We start from the raw sequence: 18,815 nt of genomic DNA, 5'->3' as shown, positions 1-18,815 counted from the left end.
TACATTGAGATTCAATTACCATTCCCTGCACCATGCGTCAATTCGCTGCAGATCCTCCTGCATTTCAGTATAATTTTCCATTGTTACAACCTCTCGATATACCACAGCATCATCTACAAGAAGCCTCACTGAACTTCCGATGTTATCCACAAGGTCATGTATGTATATTGTGAATAGCAACGGTCCTACGACACTCCCCTACGGCACACCTGAAATCACTCTTACTTCGGAAGACTTCTCTCCATTGAGAATGACATGCTGTGTTCTGTTATCTAGGAACTCTTCAGTCCAATCACACAATTGGTCTGATAGTCCATATGCTCTTACTTTGTTCATTAAACGACTGTGGGGAACTGTATCGAATGCCTTGCGGAAGTCAAGGAACATGGCATCTACCTGGGAACCCTCGTCTATGGCCCTCTGAGTCTCGTGGACGAATAGCTCGAGCTGGGTTTCACACGATCGTCTTTTTCGAAACCCATGCTGATTCCTACAGAGTAGATTTCTAGTCACCAGAAAAGTCATTATACTCGAACATAATACGTGTTCCAAAATTCTACAACTGATCGACGTTAGAGATATACACTCCTGGAAATGGAAAAAAGAACACATTGACACCGGTGTGTCAGACCCACCATACTTGCTCCGGACACTGTGAGAGGGCTGTACAAGCAATGATCACACGCACGGCACAGCGGACACACCAGGAACCGCGGTGTTGGCCGTCGAATGGCGCTAGCTGCGCAGCATTTGTGCACCGCCGCCGTCAGTGTCAGCCAGTTTGCCGTGGCATACGGAGCTCCATCGCAGTCTTTAACACTGGTAGCATGCCGCGACAGCGTGGACGTGAACCGTATGTGCAGTTGACGGACTTTGAGCGAGGGCGTATAGTGGGCATGCGGGAGGCCGGGTGGACGTACCGCCGAATTGCTCAACACGTGGGGCGTGAGGTCTCCACAGTACATCGATGTTGTCGCCAGTGGTCGGCGGAAGGTGCACGTGCCCGTCGACCTGGGACCGGACCGCAGCGACGCACGGATGCACGCCAAGACCGTAGGATCCTACGCAGTGCCGTAGGGGACTGCACCGCCACTTCCCAGCAAATTAGGGACACTGTTGCTCCTGGGGTATCGGCGAGGACCATTCGCAACCGTCTCCATGAAGCTGGGCTACGGTCCCGCACACCGTTAGGCCGTCTTCCGCTCACGCCCCAACATCGTGCAGCCCGCCTCCAGTGGTGTCGCGACAGGCGTGAATGGAGGGACGAATGGAGACGTGTCGTCTTCAGCGATGAGAGTCGCTTCTGCCTTGGTGCCAATGATGGTCGTATGCGTGTTTGGCACCGTGCCAGTGAGCGCCACAATCAGGACTGCATACGACCGAGGCACACAGGGCCAACACCCGGCATCATGGTGTGGGGAGCGATCCCCTACACTGGCCGTACACCACTGGTGATCGTTGAGGGGACACTGAATGAATAGTGCACGGTACATCCAAACCGTCATCGAACCCATCGTTCTACCATTCCTAGACCGGCAAGGGAACTTGCTGTTCCAACAGGACAATGCACGTCCGCATGTATCCCGTGCCACCCAACGTGCTCTAGAAGGTGTAAGTCAACTACCCTGGCCAGCAAGATCTCCGGATCTGTCCCCCATTGAGCATGTTTGGGACTGGATGAAGCGTCGTCTCACGCGGTCTGCACGTCCAGCACGAACGCTGGTCCAACTGAGGCGCCAGGTGGAAATGGCATGGCAAGCCGTTCCACAGGACTACATCCAGCATCTCTACGATCGTCTCCATGGGAGAATAGCAGCCTGCATTGCTGCGAAAGGTGGATATACACTGTAGTAGTGCCGACATTGTGCATGCTCTGTTGCCTGTGTCTATGTGCCTGTGGTTCTGTCAGTGTGATCATGTGATGTATCTGACCCCAGGAATGTGTCAATAAAGTTTCCCCTTCCTGGGACAATGAATTCACGGTGTTCTTATTTCAATTTCCAGGAGTGTAGATCTATAGTTCTGCACATCTGTTTGACGTCCCTTCTTGAAAACAGGGATGACCTGTGTCTTTTTCCAATCCTTTGGAACGCTACACTCTTCTAGAGACCTACGGTACACTGCTATAAGAAGGGGGGCAAGTTCCTTCACATACTCTGTGTAAAATAGAACTCGTATCCCATCAGGTCCAGCGGCCTTTCCTCTTTTGAGCGATTTTAACTGTTTCTATATCCCTCTGTTGTCTATTTCGATATCTACCATTTTGTCATCTGTGTGACAATCTAGAGAAGTAACTATAGTGCAGTCTTCCTCTGTGAAACAGCTTTGGAAAAAGACATTTAGTATTTCGGCCTTTAGTCTGTCATCCTCTGTTTCAGTACCATTTTGGTCACAGAGTGTCTGGACATAAGACCAAAATTTCTTAGGATTTTCTGCCAAGTCAGTACACAGAACTTTACTTTTGAATTCATTGCACGCCTGTCGCATAGCCCTCCTCACACTACATATCACCGAGTGAGGTGGCGCAGTGGTTAGCACACTGGACTCGCATTCGGGAGGACGACGGTTCAATCCCGTCTCCAGCCATCCTGATTTAGGTTTTCCGTGATTTCCCTAAATCGTTTCAGGCAAATGCCAGGATGGTTCCTTTGAAAGGGCACGGCCGATTTCCTTCCCCATCCTTCCCTAACCCGAGCTTGCGCTCCGTCTCTAATGACCTCGTTGTCGACGGGACATTAAACAACACTAACCTAACACTACATATCGCTTCATGTAATTTTTGTTTGTATGCAAGGCCTTGGCTATATTTATGTTTGCTGTGAAGTTCCCTTTGCTTCCACAGCAGTTTTCTAACTCAGTTGTTGTACCACGGTGGCTCTTTTCCATCTCTTACGATCTTGCTTGGCACATCTCATCTAATGCATATTGTACGATGGTTTTGAACTTTGTCCACTGATCCTCAACACCATCTGTACTTGAGACAAAACTTTTGTGTTGAGCCATCAAGTACTCTGAAATCTGTTTTTGTCACTTTTGCTAAACAGAAAAATCTTCCTACCTTTTTTAATATTTCTATTTATGGCTGAAATCATCGATGCAGTAACCGCTTTATGATCGCTGATTCCCTGTTCTGCGTTAACTGTTTCAAATAGTTCGGGTCTGTTTGTCACCAGAAGGTCTAATATGTTATCGCCACGAGTTGGTTCTCTGTTTAACTGTTCAAGGTAGTTATCGGATAAAGCACTTAAAAAAGTTTCACTGGATTCTTTGTCCCTGCCACCCGTTATAAACGTTTGAGTCTCCCAGTCTATATCCAGCAAATTAAAATCTCCACTCAGAACTATAACATGGTGGGGAAATCTACTCGAAATATTTTACAAATTTTCCTTCAGGTGATCTGCCACAACAGCTGCTGAGCCAGGGGGCCTATAGAGACATCCAATTACCATGTTTGAGCCTGCTTTAACTGTGACCTTCACCCAAATTATTTCACATTTCGGATCTCCACATTTTTGTATGATTTTTGTACTTTAACAGACTTACTCATAGTACTTTAGTTTGCGTGTGGGTTACTACACTGCTTATTGCATCCAAGTAACCAAAATTGTGTCATTTCCATTGATAAACACAACTTATGTCAAACTCTGCGTCTCACAGGTGTTGTCGAAGCTCTCCTCGCAGCGCCGTAGGTCGGTGACCCTACTGAGGTCACTGGCTGCGTCCATAACGGCTCAGAGCGAGCCACTCGGCCTCAAGCGGGCCGCCGACGTTCTCTACGCTGCTGCTACCCTTAATTTCCCGGACGGTCCGCTGCTGGAGAGAGCGGTCAGCGACGCCGGAACCGCTCTGTCGTCCGGTAGTGCTGGGGCAGAAGGCAAGGCTGCGGCAGTGAGGTCTGTCGCCACCAGTGTCGGCTTGCTGAGGTACAGGGACATAGGTGAGGGCTTAACTCATTTGATTCTCAGGTTTATAAAGAAATAAACACGATAAAACTGCCCTGCATATTGGTTTCCACGTTACAGGCTTATTGGAGGTTCTGTGCCCTTGCTTTCATTCGACATTTGAACAGTCACTTTTTTCAAAGATAATATGCTCCTATGTGATATTTTTCTGGGTTCATGAATGGACTGACAGTTTCCTAGCATTTGATAAGGAAAGAAGCTGAAGTAATTAATTAAAATTTGTGTCAAGGCCAGGAATGTAAGCCGGGTCTCCTGCTTGCTAGGCAGACGTGCTACCCACTGCTGGAGAGTCTCAGAAATACTGATGACTGTGTGGTAGCAACAGTGCGAGGATGGTGTTGTGTATAGCACATCTGACTAGGAAGCAGGAGACCCTTGTTCAAGTCCTGGGCTGGGCACAAATTTTAATTCGTTACTTCAGCTTCCATCCTTATCAAAGATAAAGTTGAGACTCAGTGTGTCCCCAGGAAAAAGAGTTACATCAGATTAGTTTCCTGGCAATTTCACGGCCATCCATTATCCTGAATGGAGAGGCATCTACAGACATTGCGGTAGTATCTGACGAGCCTCAGGGGAGTGCGACAGGACCGTTGCTGACAGTGTTGCACGTTTATGAGTTAGTGAATAATGTTAATTGTGATCTCTTCTTTTCTGTCTTTGCAGTTACAATGACTTCTAATTAGATATGGATGAAGGTAGCAGCAGTAAAATACAGGGAGTGGAACATTATATAGAACTTGTACAGAAACCAGACAGCTGAAGTTACAGGGCACGAAAGGGGAGCAATGGTTCAGAACATAGTGAGACATATTTGTAGCCTATCCCCGATGTTATTCAATCTGTATATTGAGCAAGAAGTAAAGGAAACTGAAGAAAAATATGAAAAAGAAATTAAAGAGCAGAGAAAGAAATAAAAACTTTCAGGTTTGCTGATGACACTGTAACTCTGTCAGAGGAGGCAAATGATCTGGAAGAGCATTTGAACGGAATAGACAGTGTCTTGAAATGAGGATATAAGTTGAATACCGATCAAAGGAAAAAAAGGGTAGTGGAATGTAGATGAATTAAATCAGGTGATGCTGAGGGAACTATAGTTGAATTAACTCAAGTGATGCTGAGGGAATTAGATCAGGAAATCGGACTCTAAAAGTAGTAGATGCATTTTACTATTTGGGTGGTGAAATGACTGATGATGGCCCAAGTAGAGAGGATATATAACAATATTATGAAAAGGAAAATTGCTGCTCACCATATACGGAGATGCTGAGTCGCAGAGCAACATGCACAATGTCACCTCAAAAAGGTCTCCACCCTGCTCACTTCCTACTCCTGACTCGGAGTACCACTTTCCACCACCTCTACAACAACCTCCAAACCTCCTCTATGTCTCCTAGCTGACAAACCTTGTCTCGCAGACCTACTACATTTACCCTACCATTCAAAACTCCCTCCCACCACGACACAGAATCTAGAACTTAAACAGCCCCAATACACTGTCATGAACCGTTCCTCCAGAAGCTTTAGCTCCACAGAAATATCAGTTCTTTCCTAAGGCCTTAACTTCTGCCCCTTTCCCTTTGTCACTCAGTACGACTCAGGCCTGGAGCATCTAAATTACATTCTACACCAGGGTTTTGACTACCTCTCATTGTGCCCTGAAGTGAGAAATGTCCTGCCCACTATCCTTCCCATCCCTCCCACAGTGGTATTCCACCGTCCACCGAACCTACACAATATACTTGTCCATCCCTACACAGCCCCTGCTCCCAACTCCTTACCTCATGGCTCATACCCCTGCAATAGACCTAGATGCAAGACCTGTCCCATACATCCTCCCACCACCACCTACTCCAGTGCAGTCACAGACATCATCTATCCCACCAAAGGCAGGCATGCCTGTGAAACCAGTCATGTGATCTACAAGCTAAGCTGCAACCACTGTGCTGCATTCTTTGTGGGCATGACAACCAACAAGGTGTCTGTCCACTGACAAACTGTGGCCAAGAAACAAGTGGACCGCCTGGTTGCTGAGTACACTGCCAGACAGAACATTCTCGATTTCGGTGGTTACTTCACAGCTTCATCAGTACATGTACAACTTGTGACAGGGAGTATCCTCCATGGTATGGGTCATTTGCCTATGTAGCTTCAAAATATATAGGATGTACAACTAATACTAATAAATGCTGTTGAGATAAAGGAAAAGAAAACACCTTTTATCTGTATGAGGCAGTTTAATGATTTCAAGGAGGTCCGAAATAAGGATTGAACCATTAAAAAGAATTATTGGCGTCAGGAAGGCAGATCGTAACAGTGTGAAAGTGAGTAACAAGCCCTGAATGACATCTGTTACCTCCATTTGTTAGCTTCAGTTTGTAGATGCTAAGCAGAAGTAAAACATCTTTTGATGTATTGTAGCAATCCTCATCAAAAACTCAATTAACTTGTACACGTAATGCATAGCTGTTACTAACTGTGTTTCAGTTATACACACTCCATTCCCAACACAAAAAATATTGATACTTACTCCTAGTTCCAACAGCCAAGAATTGTTGTCATTTGACAGGTAATGAGCTGCACAGCTCCCCCCAACAATACACAAATTGGAGCGTGGCTCTGTCGCCTTCCACTGTGTTGCCGTTTCCACTGTGTCGTGCTCCCTAAAGCATTGTGCCAGTCAATCCTCAACAAGTTGTTGTACTGAGTGATTTGGGGCGACTTTCAGCGATGCGTGCCTTTCGGTGTGTAATGAAAGTAGTCGAGAGAAGATCAGACTTGGGCTGCACTTTCCTAGGAAACTAACTATCAAAAAGTGTTGGACATGGCGAGATTATATGCAGTCAGTCGTGTGCTCCACGAGGGAGTATTTTGAGAGAGAGAGGGATGCAGGAGTGCCTCTACTTCCTTTGGATAAAGGGGTGGAGCGAACTGCAGCTGCTGTACAAATCAGCAAATCATCAGTGATAATCTGCCCTGAGAAATTTGTGAAAGGAGAGTCAGGGGAGTCATATATTGCAGCCTGGTGATGCTGCTTTCTTTGAGAATTAGTAGGGACAAATTTTGATGATATCGCTTGGCTTTATAAAACGTGGGTGAATGCAGGGGACAGTTTTAAAAAAAATCTGAACAGACAATTCCACTAGTGGTAGTATGGCAGCTCCTATTGGCAGAGGAGTAAGAATAATGTTAGCATTTGCAGGAAATTCAAAAGGTTTCATTTCTAATTAACTGCTGTTATTCATTTCAAACAAAACCTCAACTACCATGAAGAGATAAACCACAATACTTTTGTGAAACGGTTTGAAGACAGTGTGCTTCCGAACATAACGAAAACCTCTATAGCTGTCATGAATAATATTCCATATTATTCAGTTACACAAGTAAGCCGCCCACTAAGGCAACAAAGAGAAACGACATTGTTTGCTGGCTAGAGAAATGTAGGATATTGTTTGACAGTAACTTGACAAGGGCAGAATTATTAGAACTTGTCACAGCACTAGCCAAAGAAGCCAGTTCACATTCTGTATGAGACAGCAAAAAAAGTACCAGCATAAAGCCCCTAGGTTGCCTCCCTGCCATTGCCACTTCAACACAGTGGAACTGATTTGGACTTATGTTGAGCATCATATTGCTGCAGAAAATAAGATTTATGTCGACCAAAGTGAAACAGCTTTTGAAAGAGACAGTTGAAAAAGTGACACTATAAGACTGGCAAAAGTTAGTGAATCATGTGAAAGAAGTGATACAGGAAGCATGGGATAGCAAAGGTGTGTTACAGCAGTGCATTGAAGACTTAATAATATCTCTTGCTACAAGCAGTGACACTCACTCTGACTGTGACTCAAGCGGTGTCTTCCTGCTGTCTGGGTAGTATGTAGTGTATAGCGTACTTTAATGAATGTCTTACTTTTGTGGCTTTGTTTCGATTAATTACTCTTTCCTTTTGTGAGACTAAGGAATACTATTCAGCCAGCACCCATCATCTCCTTATGGTAAATTAGGCTGCATTTTAAATATATGTCATTTTGTATAGACACCAAGATGGTTATTTCATGTGTGTAATAGTTTTTGACATATGCAATGATAAGAAGGAAACTTTTGCAGATGCGAAAATTTCTCCTGTTTCACTAACCAGCATAACACTGACCCTAATTAAAATTCAGAAAAGATTTTTAATGTGATAGAGATACCACTGAGAGTGATAATATACATAAATTTCAGAATATCTATATTATTTTTGTAGCAGATAGAAACTAAACTTCATATTCGTTATGAGTTAAATACAGACACAATTGCATAAAAACGCAATGCCGAGTGAGATATTTTAGTAATAAAGGAGAGAAAAGTATTGCTCTGTTTGAGACATGGCACGATAAGTTTGAAGCTGTTTATAAACAGAATAATTTAATCCATTTCAAAAAAATTAACATAACTCTTTTGCTAATCAAAATTAAGAACATATTCTTGACATGCTGAGAAACACTATAGAGGTCTACATCATGTTGTTGTGGTCTTCAGTCCTGAGACTGGTTTGATGCAGCTTTCCACTTTATTTCTTCTCCATGGATTTTAATACCTACTCCGAATTTTTCTTTTGTTTCGTTCACTGCTTGCTCAATATACAGATTGAATAACATCGGGGAGAGGCTACAACCCTGTCTCACTCCCTTCCGAACCACTGCTTCCCTTTCATGTCCCTCGACTCTTATAACTGCCATCTGGTTTCTGTACAAGTTGTAAATAGCCTTTCGCTCCCTGTATTTTACCCCTGCCACCTTCAGAATTTGAAAGAGAATATTCCAGTCAACATTGTCAAAAGCTTTCTCTAAGTCTACAAATGCTAGAAACGTAGGTTTGCCTTTCCTTAATCTAGCTTCTAAGATAAGTCGTAAGGCCAGTATTGCCTCACATATTTCTACGGAATCCAAACTGATCTTCCCCGAGGTCGGCTTCTACTAGTTTTTCCATTCGTCTGTAAAGAATTCGTGTTAGTATTTTGCAGCTGTGGCTTATTAAACTGATTGTCCGGTAATTTTCACATCTGTCAACACCTGCTTTCTTTGGGATTGGAATTATTATATTCTTCTTGAAGTCTGAGGGTATTTCACCTGTCTCATATATCTTGCTCACCAGATGGTAGAGTTTTGTCAGGACTGGCTCTCCCAAGGCTGTCAGTAGTTCTAATGGAATGTTGTCTACTCCCGGGGCCTTGTTTCGACTCAGGTCTCTCAGTGCTCTGTCAAACTCATCAAGCAGTATCATATCTCCCATTTCATCTTCATCTACATCCTCTTCCATTTCCATAATATTGTCCTCAAGTACATCGCCCTTGTATAGACCCTCTATATACTCCTTCCACCTTTCTGCCTTCCCTTCTTTGCTTAGAACTGGGTTTCCATCTGAGCTCTTGATATTCATACAAGTGGTTCTCTTTTCTCCAAAGGTCTCTTTAATTTTCCTGTAGGCAGTATCTATCTTACCCCTGGTGAGACAAGCCTCTACATCCTTACATTTGTCCTCTAGCCATTTTGCACTTCCTGTCGATCTCATTTTTGAGACGTTTGTATTCCTTTTTGCCTGCTTCATTTACCGCATTTTTGTATTTTCTCCTCTGATCAATTAAGTTCAATATTTCTTCTGTTACCCAAGGATTTCTACTAGCCCTCATCTTTTTACCTACTTGATCCTCTGCTGCCTTCACTACTTCATCCCTCAAAGCTACCCATTCTTCTTCTACTGTATTTATTTCCCCCATCATATAAAGTGATTTTCTATTGCTGCAGAGAGCAATGTGCTATGGTGGCTGTCCGCAGATTGTACTTGACGCAACAATGCCATAACTTTATAGCTTAAACGTCAAGCGATATTTAGTTTAGATCAGACCATAGAAGCCTGTTTTTATCCGTTCCACAGAGCTGATGGAGCACATGTCGGATTGGGTGCTGTCTCAGCTGCACAGCTGTCGCCCACAAGACCTGACTGCCGTACTGTTGACCTTCGCTGCCGTCAACTATGTGCCATCAAATGCAGACGAGTTCTTTCAGGTGAGGCAGTTATTGTGGTATAACTGACTTTTTAAGAATAACAATGACAACACTCAACACTCAATAACTGTTCAAATTATCATAAAAATTACAACATTCAAAAAGTCAAGAGTGATGAGCTGTTTCATTCTTGACTTTTTAATTATTGTAAGCAGAATCATACATCGAGTATAGATTTAAGTGTCAGGAAGTTGTTTCTGAAAGTATTTGTATGGAGTGTAGCCATGTATGGAAGTGAAACATGGACGATAAATAGTTTGGACAAGAAGAGAATAGAAGCTTTTGAAATGTGGTGCTACAGAAGAATGCTGAAGATTAGATGGGTGGATCACGTAACTAATGAGGAGGTATTGAATAGAATTGGGGAGAAGAGGAGTTTGTGGCACAACTTGACTAGAAGAAGGGACCGGTTGGTAGGACATGTTCTGAGGCATCAAGGGATCACAAATTTAGCATTGGAGGGCAGTGTGGAGGGTAAAAATCGTAGAGGGAGACCAAGAGATGAATACACTAAGCAGATTCAGAAGGATGTAGGTTGCAGTAAGTACTGGGAGATGAAGAAGCTTGCACAGGGTAGAGTAGCATGGAGAGCTGCATCAAACCAGTCTCAGGACTGAAGACGACAACAACAACGTGATTATTTGAATGGTTAATGAGTTTTGAATATTGCAATTGTTATTCGTAATGTCTCCGAGCTGTGATTGCTCTCCCCAGAAAGTTGACTTTTTAAGGTATTGCTGGATTTCTAGCTTTATGCTGTCTCCTGGCTGCAGCCAGTGTGTCTAGTATTTTCCCTGGAATTTATTGTTGGATGTATTCCAGTCTCCGTCTTTTCCCTACAATTTTGGCATTCTATGGCTCTCTGTATTACAATGGAAGCTATTCTCTGATCCTCGTCTTTTTCAACTATGTGAACATAGCGCAGTGGTTAAAGTTCATAGACAACATGCAGGCAGTATGGGTTCAGACCCTGCCCATATCTCCCCCTGCCCCTCCTCCTCTCTCCCTCTCCCTCTCCCTCCCTCCCCCCTCTCCCCTCGCCCTCCCTCCCTCCCTCCCTCCCTCCCTCGTCCCTCTCCCCCCTCCCCCTCTCTCTCCCTCTCCCTTCCCCATTGGACAGAATATCATTAAATAGTACATGGGGCACAAAAGTCTTCAAAAATAATATTAATTTTTGCCATAGAAAGCTAATTAATAAATCAGTCATTACAGGAAACTTTCTTCAAATGTGTACTCTGCTTGTTACAGAATAGAGTACAGAATCTTCTTACTATTGCTTGCTCTGCTGGAAGAGAATCCCAGATGATATTTGTTATAAAAGCAACTGACACACAGATATGTAGAGCACCACGCATATTTAATGGAAGCTTCTGCGTTGCAGCCACATGGAGTTTTCAAAAGTGATATCGAAAAACACAGATCATTTAAATTCAAAAAGATTGTTCTTTCTTCAATCAACTTTGATATGAACCACGTGAAGTAATGCAACACATTTTTTCTTCAATAATTCTTTATTGAACATAATGAGAATTACACATGCAAAAGAATAGTGTTTTATCCACGCACCCTATTTTTCCACATAATCTCTATCCTGTTCTGTGGGCTCCCTCCAGCGCAAAACAAGGGCTTGTATGGCCTGTCGGTATGAATCCTTGTCCTGGTGTGGGAGCCAGTGCTTCACTGCACGAATCATCTCCTCATCGTCCTCAAAATGTCTTCCACAAATGGCATCCTTTAATGGCCCAAACAAGTGGAAGTCCAAGGGGGCTAGGTCTGGGTTGTAGGATGATAGCTGTGGATGGTCTCCTTGAACGCTGCAAATAGTGGAGCTCTGCAAAAGTGCCTTCTGATGACCTCACTTTCCAGGCCTAGTGACTAACTGTGCTTCTGTCGACAGCAGATGCTCCGTAGATTTTGCACAAGTGTTTGTGAATATTCCCCACAGTTTCTGTCTCTGCAGTTAGAAATTTAATGACGGCACATTGCTTGTAACACACATCACCTACAGACGTCATTTTCAAACTGTCCTGCAGCTACGCTGTCAGAAGTGACGGAAACTTGGTGCACTCACTCAGGGGACTTCAAATAATACATACATAACTTTTTCAGCTGAGAAAAAAAGTGCAGTGCATTACTTTCTGGGCAGGCCTCATAGAAAGATTTGATTGTAAAGTGTCTGATCAGTATGCCTTCCCCATGAATCAGTAATGTATAGAAATTTTTCTTTTCCCACATTTGGAAGAATGACAGATTTTAAAAACTCTTTGTACACACTTTTGTGAAGCTTTCTGATTTAGTGTAGGTCACAACATTTTTTAAATTCATGGTCAGCTCAAGAGCAGCTCAAATATATTTCCTGGATGGTTCTTGCACACATAAGAAAACATATGGCAATAACTTTCCTGAGAGTTTTATAGTGTATTGTGCTGTGAAGGAATGACTGATCTTTTTTAAATCAGTTTTTCCCCATCTCCGCAACGGATCTGTTGTACATTGATTGGTGCTGGCAGCCGGTTTGATAAGTATTAAGTACATAATCGAGGTGGAGTACCGTCATCTGTACTGGGGATCTTCTTGTAGCTGCTTATACTTTGTCCTATAATTGTGAACTCTTTGGAGCTGTCCAGATATTTTGGAATTTTAACTATAAACTACAAACAGACTATACTTTTGAAGAAAGTTTGCTGTAGTGATTGATTTATTAATGAAATTACTACAGAAAAAAAATGACAATTTATGAAGAATTTTACTTGACATATTACTATTTAATGATGTTCTGTATGATGACACTGAAGAAAAAAAAGTACATGTGTAGGATTTGAACCCATACCACTAGCATAATGGATATACGAGCTATTCATAAAACTCTGACATTGATTTTCTCCAAAACTAGGGCTGTCTCATGAAAAGCTTCTACACGGGTACTTGAGACAGGTACAACATAGTCAAGACTCACCAAAATCCATGATTGATGGGTCCTCTCGTAAGTATCTTTGACAGCCACCAGACACCATCCCTGTTTGGTTTCAGCTGTTCTCTGGCAGTAACATCTTGACTGTGATTGTAGCTTGAGCGATCTCTAGATTTTAAAATGGCAGAAAGTTGAAAGCATTGTTATGCAATCATGTTTTGCATTCTACTGAAAGAAGACTCCTTCAGAAATGCTTCAGTTTCTACGAAGTTGAAAGCATTGTTATGCAATCAAGTTTTGCATTCTACTGAAAGAAGATGCCATCAGAAATGCTTCAGTTGCTAAGTAGAGCTTATGGTGAGCCTACAGTGTCTAATGCTTCATGTGTCTGATGACATAAAGCTTTCAAAGATGGAAGAGTGAAGTGTGAGCTGAAAGGAGGGGAGGGAGCCCTCACCACTGTCCTTACTGACATCACAATGAATTCAGCGGCAGCTGTCATGTACGAGGGCTCTTGTCTGACTGTTAGACAACTAGCAGATATGCTGGAAATTTCAGAGGGAAATGCTCACACCATGTTAGAGGATAGTTTGACATACCAGACAACTGACTTCTGCTCAAAAACAGAACACAGTTGATGTGTGCATTTTATGGAAAGAACGTGTCCAGCATGAAGGTGATGATTGCTGGAAAACCATCATCACTGCCAGTGAATTGTGAACCTCTCGTCATGACTGCGAAATGGAAAGTCAAAGTACAATGTGGGTTCAAAAGGGACAGCCTCACTTGAAGAACGTGTGTAGCCTGAAGTCAGCCAATAAGGCACTAGCGATCACATTTTTTTATTATCGTATCATGGTTTACTTACATCATGTTTCCATAGGTCAGACAGTAAGTCCAGAATACTACAGGAATGCGCATCAGCAACTGATAAAAAATTGTATGCCAAAGAAATGGAGGGGACTTTGTGGAAAGTGTAAACTGCTCCATGACAGTGCGCTCTCTTGTGTTGCAGAACCTGTTATGAAGGACGTTTGTATAGTCGTGATACCAGTAGATGACTGGCTTAGATAGTGAGCAAAGAAGAAAGTGAAGATTAAAATTAATGTAAACCATTCCCTATTGTTAGTTTCATTTCTCATTAAGTCATCAAAATGTACACAATAAATTGCTTAAGTTTAGAATAGTTGTAACGTTAAATTTTTTTGCCAGATACTTCATATCAATAAAATAGTTTGTAATTTCCATGAGATGGAATATATTAAAAACAAAATTCTCTCAAGGAGCCTCTCAAAATAAAGGGAGGGGGGGGGGGGGGGTTCTTATATTCATGGTCATCTTATACTTGGATAAATGCAATATTTGTTTTGGAAATATTCATTCCAGAGCTACACTCTGTTTTTATTTAATTTATTTGTAATGTTTGCATGTGACCAGTTGTGATTTTGGATTCCAGCCCAATGGCAGGAACAATTGTTTAAGAATGGGGCTTGTACCCAGAAATTAGTCACAGAGAACAAAAGAGAAATACATTAGGTAAAAACAGTCTATTTCAAAAGCAAACCTTTTTAAAGTTTTACCTTATTCTTGTTCATGTGGCTTAATCAGTAGCCCTTAACGCACAAGAAAGATGCAGATTTGAAACTGGCACTGCACACAGGTTATAAATTGTTGCGTGTAATAAACTCACCATAATATTGTCTCCTATTATGACTTGTGTTATCTCTGTGCAGAAACTAATAATCATCGTGCATCACATTTCTAAATCTTCGATGTGTTGACATGTCAGTCCTCAGTTACTACTTTTATGTAAAAGATTTTTAGTTTATGTCTAGTGTGCAACTGAGTAAGTGCAATTTATGGATGTAATACGTAAATTGCATTTTGGGAAAATTACTCGTTTGGCCATGAATAGGCTTTAGGCTTCTTAGTGTACTGTCAGGTGGAAACTGAATGTGGCAACCTCAGGTGTAACTTACACAATATTACCGATACAGATGCAGAAGTTGCATACAATAATGAGGTAAAGAGGCTTACAAAGGAAAGTATTATCCTTTTTATGTTGTTTCAAAATAGTTACATTTAACAGAAGTTGAAAAGCAAAATGTTTTTGATCATTTAAAAGAGAGCTTGCAATCTGCATCATATGTTTATTGATTCCAACTATTTGCAGCATTGTCATCTTTCTGATTTTTTTACAGTATGTAACATATCACATCCTGCATTGTACAGGTTGTTTTCTGTTGAATGATGCCCTAAAAAGATCAAAAGCTGGTTTTTGGTCAAATAAATAATAACTTCTGTGTATCGAGAAAGTGTTTCCTTTGCAATATTATTCTCATGTTCTATCAGGCACCAATACTGAGTTTAGTCAGTGTTATAAATTGCATCAATTGTGCTACACACAGACATAACATCAAAAGTGCTAAGACAATGTTTCTAAATGTTTATATTGCAGACAAGCTCAATTAAAAGACCCTCACATGTAGCTTTCAGCCACAGGCTTCGTCAGTAACACACACACACACACACACACACACACACACACACACACACACACACACACACATGGGCGCACGCGCGCGCAAAAGCAAGCACACCTCGTGCACGCATGGCGACCAACTCCAGCATCTCGGGCCGCACTTGGTGGTTGTGTGTGTGTGTGTGTGTGTGTGTGTGTGTGTGTGTGTGTCTTTTAATTGTGCCTGTCTGCAACTTGATGCGTCTTCTTTACAATAAGTAGCAATCTTTCTTTTCCTACATTGTTGATATTTCTACCTGGAGTTCCCATTGTTTGATTCCTAAATATTTTGTTCCAAATGCTCTCCCTCACCGCAATTCTTGGCTTGCTGACAAGGCACAAATTATTATATGATGGTGAAAGTATCTTAGTCAGTTGGCAGATGCACATTGTGAACACGATTGCAGGCTGTGCTTCCCCTACTGAGAGAGGCGGACTTCCCCGGGCCATCCATGTGGTTGGACGCCGTGTGGTCACTGTGCGTCCTCGGAAGAGCTACCCCGGAGCAGACTGCGTCCGTCCTCTCCCCGGAATTCCTGCTGCGATTAGCGAGAACCTCAGGACGTGCAGGTATTTCCCGTATTACATCTCGTATTCTGCTGCAGTGTGTGGGGAAGCCCAAATTTAACTATAAGTGCTCAAGTTTACATTTTGCCTTTCATGTCATTACCTTCAAAATAATTTCTATCAATGTAAACACCACTACTCGTGTTAAAGTAGACCTTACAGTAGACTGTTCCAATGCCTCCCTGCGGGGCCTCAGCATCCATGACTTACCCACTGGGCAGGGATGAGCACAGGGTCTCGCACTGATATTATGAGGCATTTAAGTAATTTAAGCAGAACACCTCACTGGAAGGACCTACTGATTATCATGCATTCAAGAACAACTTCTATCTGTTGGAAACATGATTTGGTAGAGAACACACAATTTTTTTAGGTTTCCGTACCTCAGTCAGTAAAAATAGAACCCCTATAGGATCACTTTGTTGTCCATCTGTCTGTTGGTGCGACATATCAGGTTGAAATCTGTGTGACATACTAAGGTCTGTGGTGTCTCGGTGATGTAGAAAATTTGAGCTTTTATGTCAGTGGAATTAAAAGATACAGGCACTTTTGATTTTTGAAACTTGCAAACTCACGCATCAAAACCTACGGAGTACTTCCCATTCACCTGGAATGATGAAATTTGGCTGGAAGAAAAAACAAAAATTGTTAATTTGTAATGATACCACAGGCAAAAAGTACAGTTTTTGTCATGTTATTCAGCTGTCTGTCTGTCAATCTGTTAACCCTATCGCTGTTGTGGACGTGTGTGCATGTCCTGTTACACCGTTCCACAGGTGGCGCTGATGTATATATGCACACCACTTGGGTTTGTGGACGTCTATATGCGTCGCGACCCACCGATCTCTCAGTGGTGCAGACAAGCTACTTCCATATCTCGGTGAATAAAAATATTTCGAGTATTTATAATACAACATATGTGCCTCATTTGCAAAAAACCTCGTTTCAGTATCTAGAATTGTTTACGAGCAATGATGATTGTCATGACCACTTGATTCACGATGTTCAAGGATGTGAATGAGTGCATGACAAACAACAATCCATTGGATATGAAACTCAATAACTCGAGGATGAAATGAGATATGGTTCTACTCTCATTCCTACATAAAATTTCTATAACTGATGAACATTTCATTCACTGTAAGGTATGAGCTAAATTAGATCATACGCAAAGTTTACACGTTATGTGTTTACCTCTGCAAAATCTTTAAACACAGTAAGTATGATGGATATGAAAAGAAATTCAGTTCTTTATCGAGTGAAGGTATCAGACTAAAATGTGCAAAAATCAAATTGTTTCACCTAATAGTGTTTGAAAAATCAGATGATAAGTATTTCATATCGGCCAGAATGTTGTCTCTCAGCACAGATGCCACCATTTAGCAAGCAGTACAGCCATAATGAAAGCTGCCCCCAGTCTGGAATGCAAAGAACATGTCTGAGGCAGTGAAAGGGTTGAGATCCCTTTCTCTCAGGACTGGGTAGATATATAAATTTCAAATTTCTGTCACATACTAACGTCTACAGTCCTTTGGCAGTGCAAAAAATGTAAGCTCCAGACAACAGTGCAGTAAGCTCATTTACGTCATATATTTTGATATCTTGCCAGTATTGATATCAATAACAAGGAAAAATTGTGGATATTCTCAATTCCTGATAATTATCTGTATAGGTAATTAAGTTAGTACAGAACTCACACCTACCTGGATCTTTCAAAGTGGTCTTTTGTGTCTACAAAAAGATTGTTCAGCTTTGTCTGACAAGGCTTCAGAATACGTGTGCATTAGAAAGTGAATTGAAATTATTTACCACTTCAGTATGATTGCACTGATACTGTACCTTGCGAAATGCAATTAGAAGTCAATAGTTTTTTTATGTACGGGTCAACACCTGCCATAAGGAAGTAATTTCCTGCAAATGCTATTCTTTTGTTTTGAAATAAGCACCATATTTTATCGAATGAAATGTTTTTGAGCTTCCAGTTGCATGAAATGGTTAAAATACCATGAACATTTGACCAAGTACTCCTCGATGGTGGTCTTGGCCTGATTTTTCTGTGTAGCATAGGCAGAGGTTTCATAACCTACTTTACCTTGAAAAGTAGACTCTAGACAATGGTCAACAGATCAAATTTGACAAAGCCTCTGTCATGACTCACTCTAATGGCTTCTGTGACTGTGTAATTAAAAAAGTCTTCAAAATAAAAGTCACAGACAACACCTGTAATATGGACGGCAGCCTGCAGCACAGCACAGTGTGAGGTGCACCGATCACTAGGTCGAACTGGGTGCATAAATTCGGAGTCAACAGATGCCCATATATGTTGATGCTGTGAGGTCCAGTGACATCAGCTGGCAGCTGGAATATATAAGGGCATATCAGTAATCCATCAGCAATCACCCCACTTGACAACAGTGAAGGAGTAAAAGATGTAAGCTCCATCCACAGGCCCATCGATACCGACCAGCTACCACGTAATCTTCTGCCGATACCATCGACGGATGCAGGACGGAGGAGTACGTGTTCAGCATGCTGCTATCTCAGCTGTTATCAGTTTTCGTGGCCTGGAGCTGCTGCTACCTGGACGAGTAGCTCCTCAGTTGGCATCACAAGGGTGACTGCACCTCATTCCAGCCCTCCCACCAAGGAAAAATCCCCGGTGACTGTACCTCGTTGTAGTCCCCACCAGTACCGGGAATCGAACCCGTGTCATCTGCACGGCAGTCAGCAGCACTGGCTAAGCAACAGAGACAGACGAGGAGTACGTGGTCAAAAGCTCACGGCATTTTAATCATTTGAACAGTTGAAAC

General features: G+C 42.3%; 1 protein-coding gene across 1 annotated transcript in view; it reads left to right on the top strand.

Moving 5' to 3' along the window:
- LOC126215199 (FAST kinase domain-containing protein 4) overlaps positions 1-18,815 on the top strand; it is an 86,825-nt gene that overhangs the window by 28,477 nt on the left and 39,533 nt on the right. The window contains exons 4-6 of the mRNA XM_049941864.1: positions 3,658-3,937; positions 9,876-10,006; positions 15,846-16,008. Of these exons, the coding sequence (XP_049797821.1) occupies positions 3,658-3,937; positions 9,876-10,006; positions 15,846-16,008 (574 nt within the window). The remainder of the gene's footprint in view (positions 1-3,657; positions 3,938-9,875; positions 10,007-15,845; positions 16,009-18,815) is intronic.

Source organism: Schistocerca nitens, chromosome 12 (assembly GCF_023898315.1).
Source record: "Schistocerca nitens isolate TAMUIC-IGC-003100 chromosome 12, iqSchNite1.1, whole genome shotgun sequence".
NCBI lineage: Eukaryota > Metazoa > Arthropoda > Insecta > Orthoptera > Acrididae > Schistocerca > Schistocerca nitens.
Note: the sequence above shows the minus strand (reverse complement) of the source record. Positions and strands in the feature narration are given on the sequence as shown.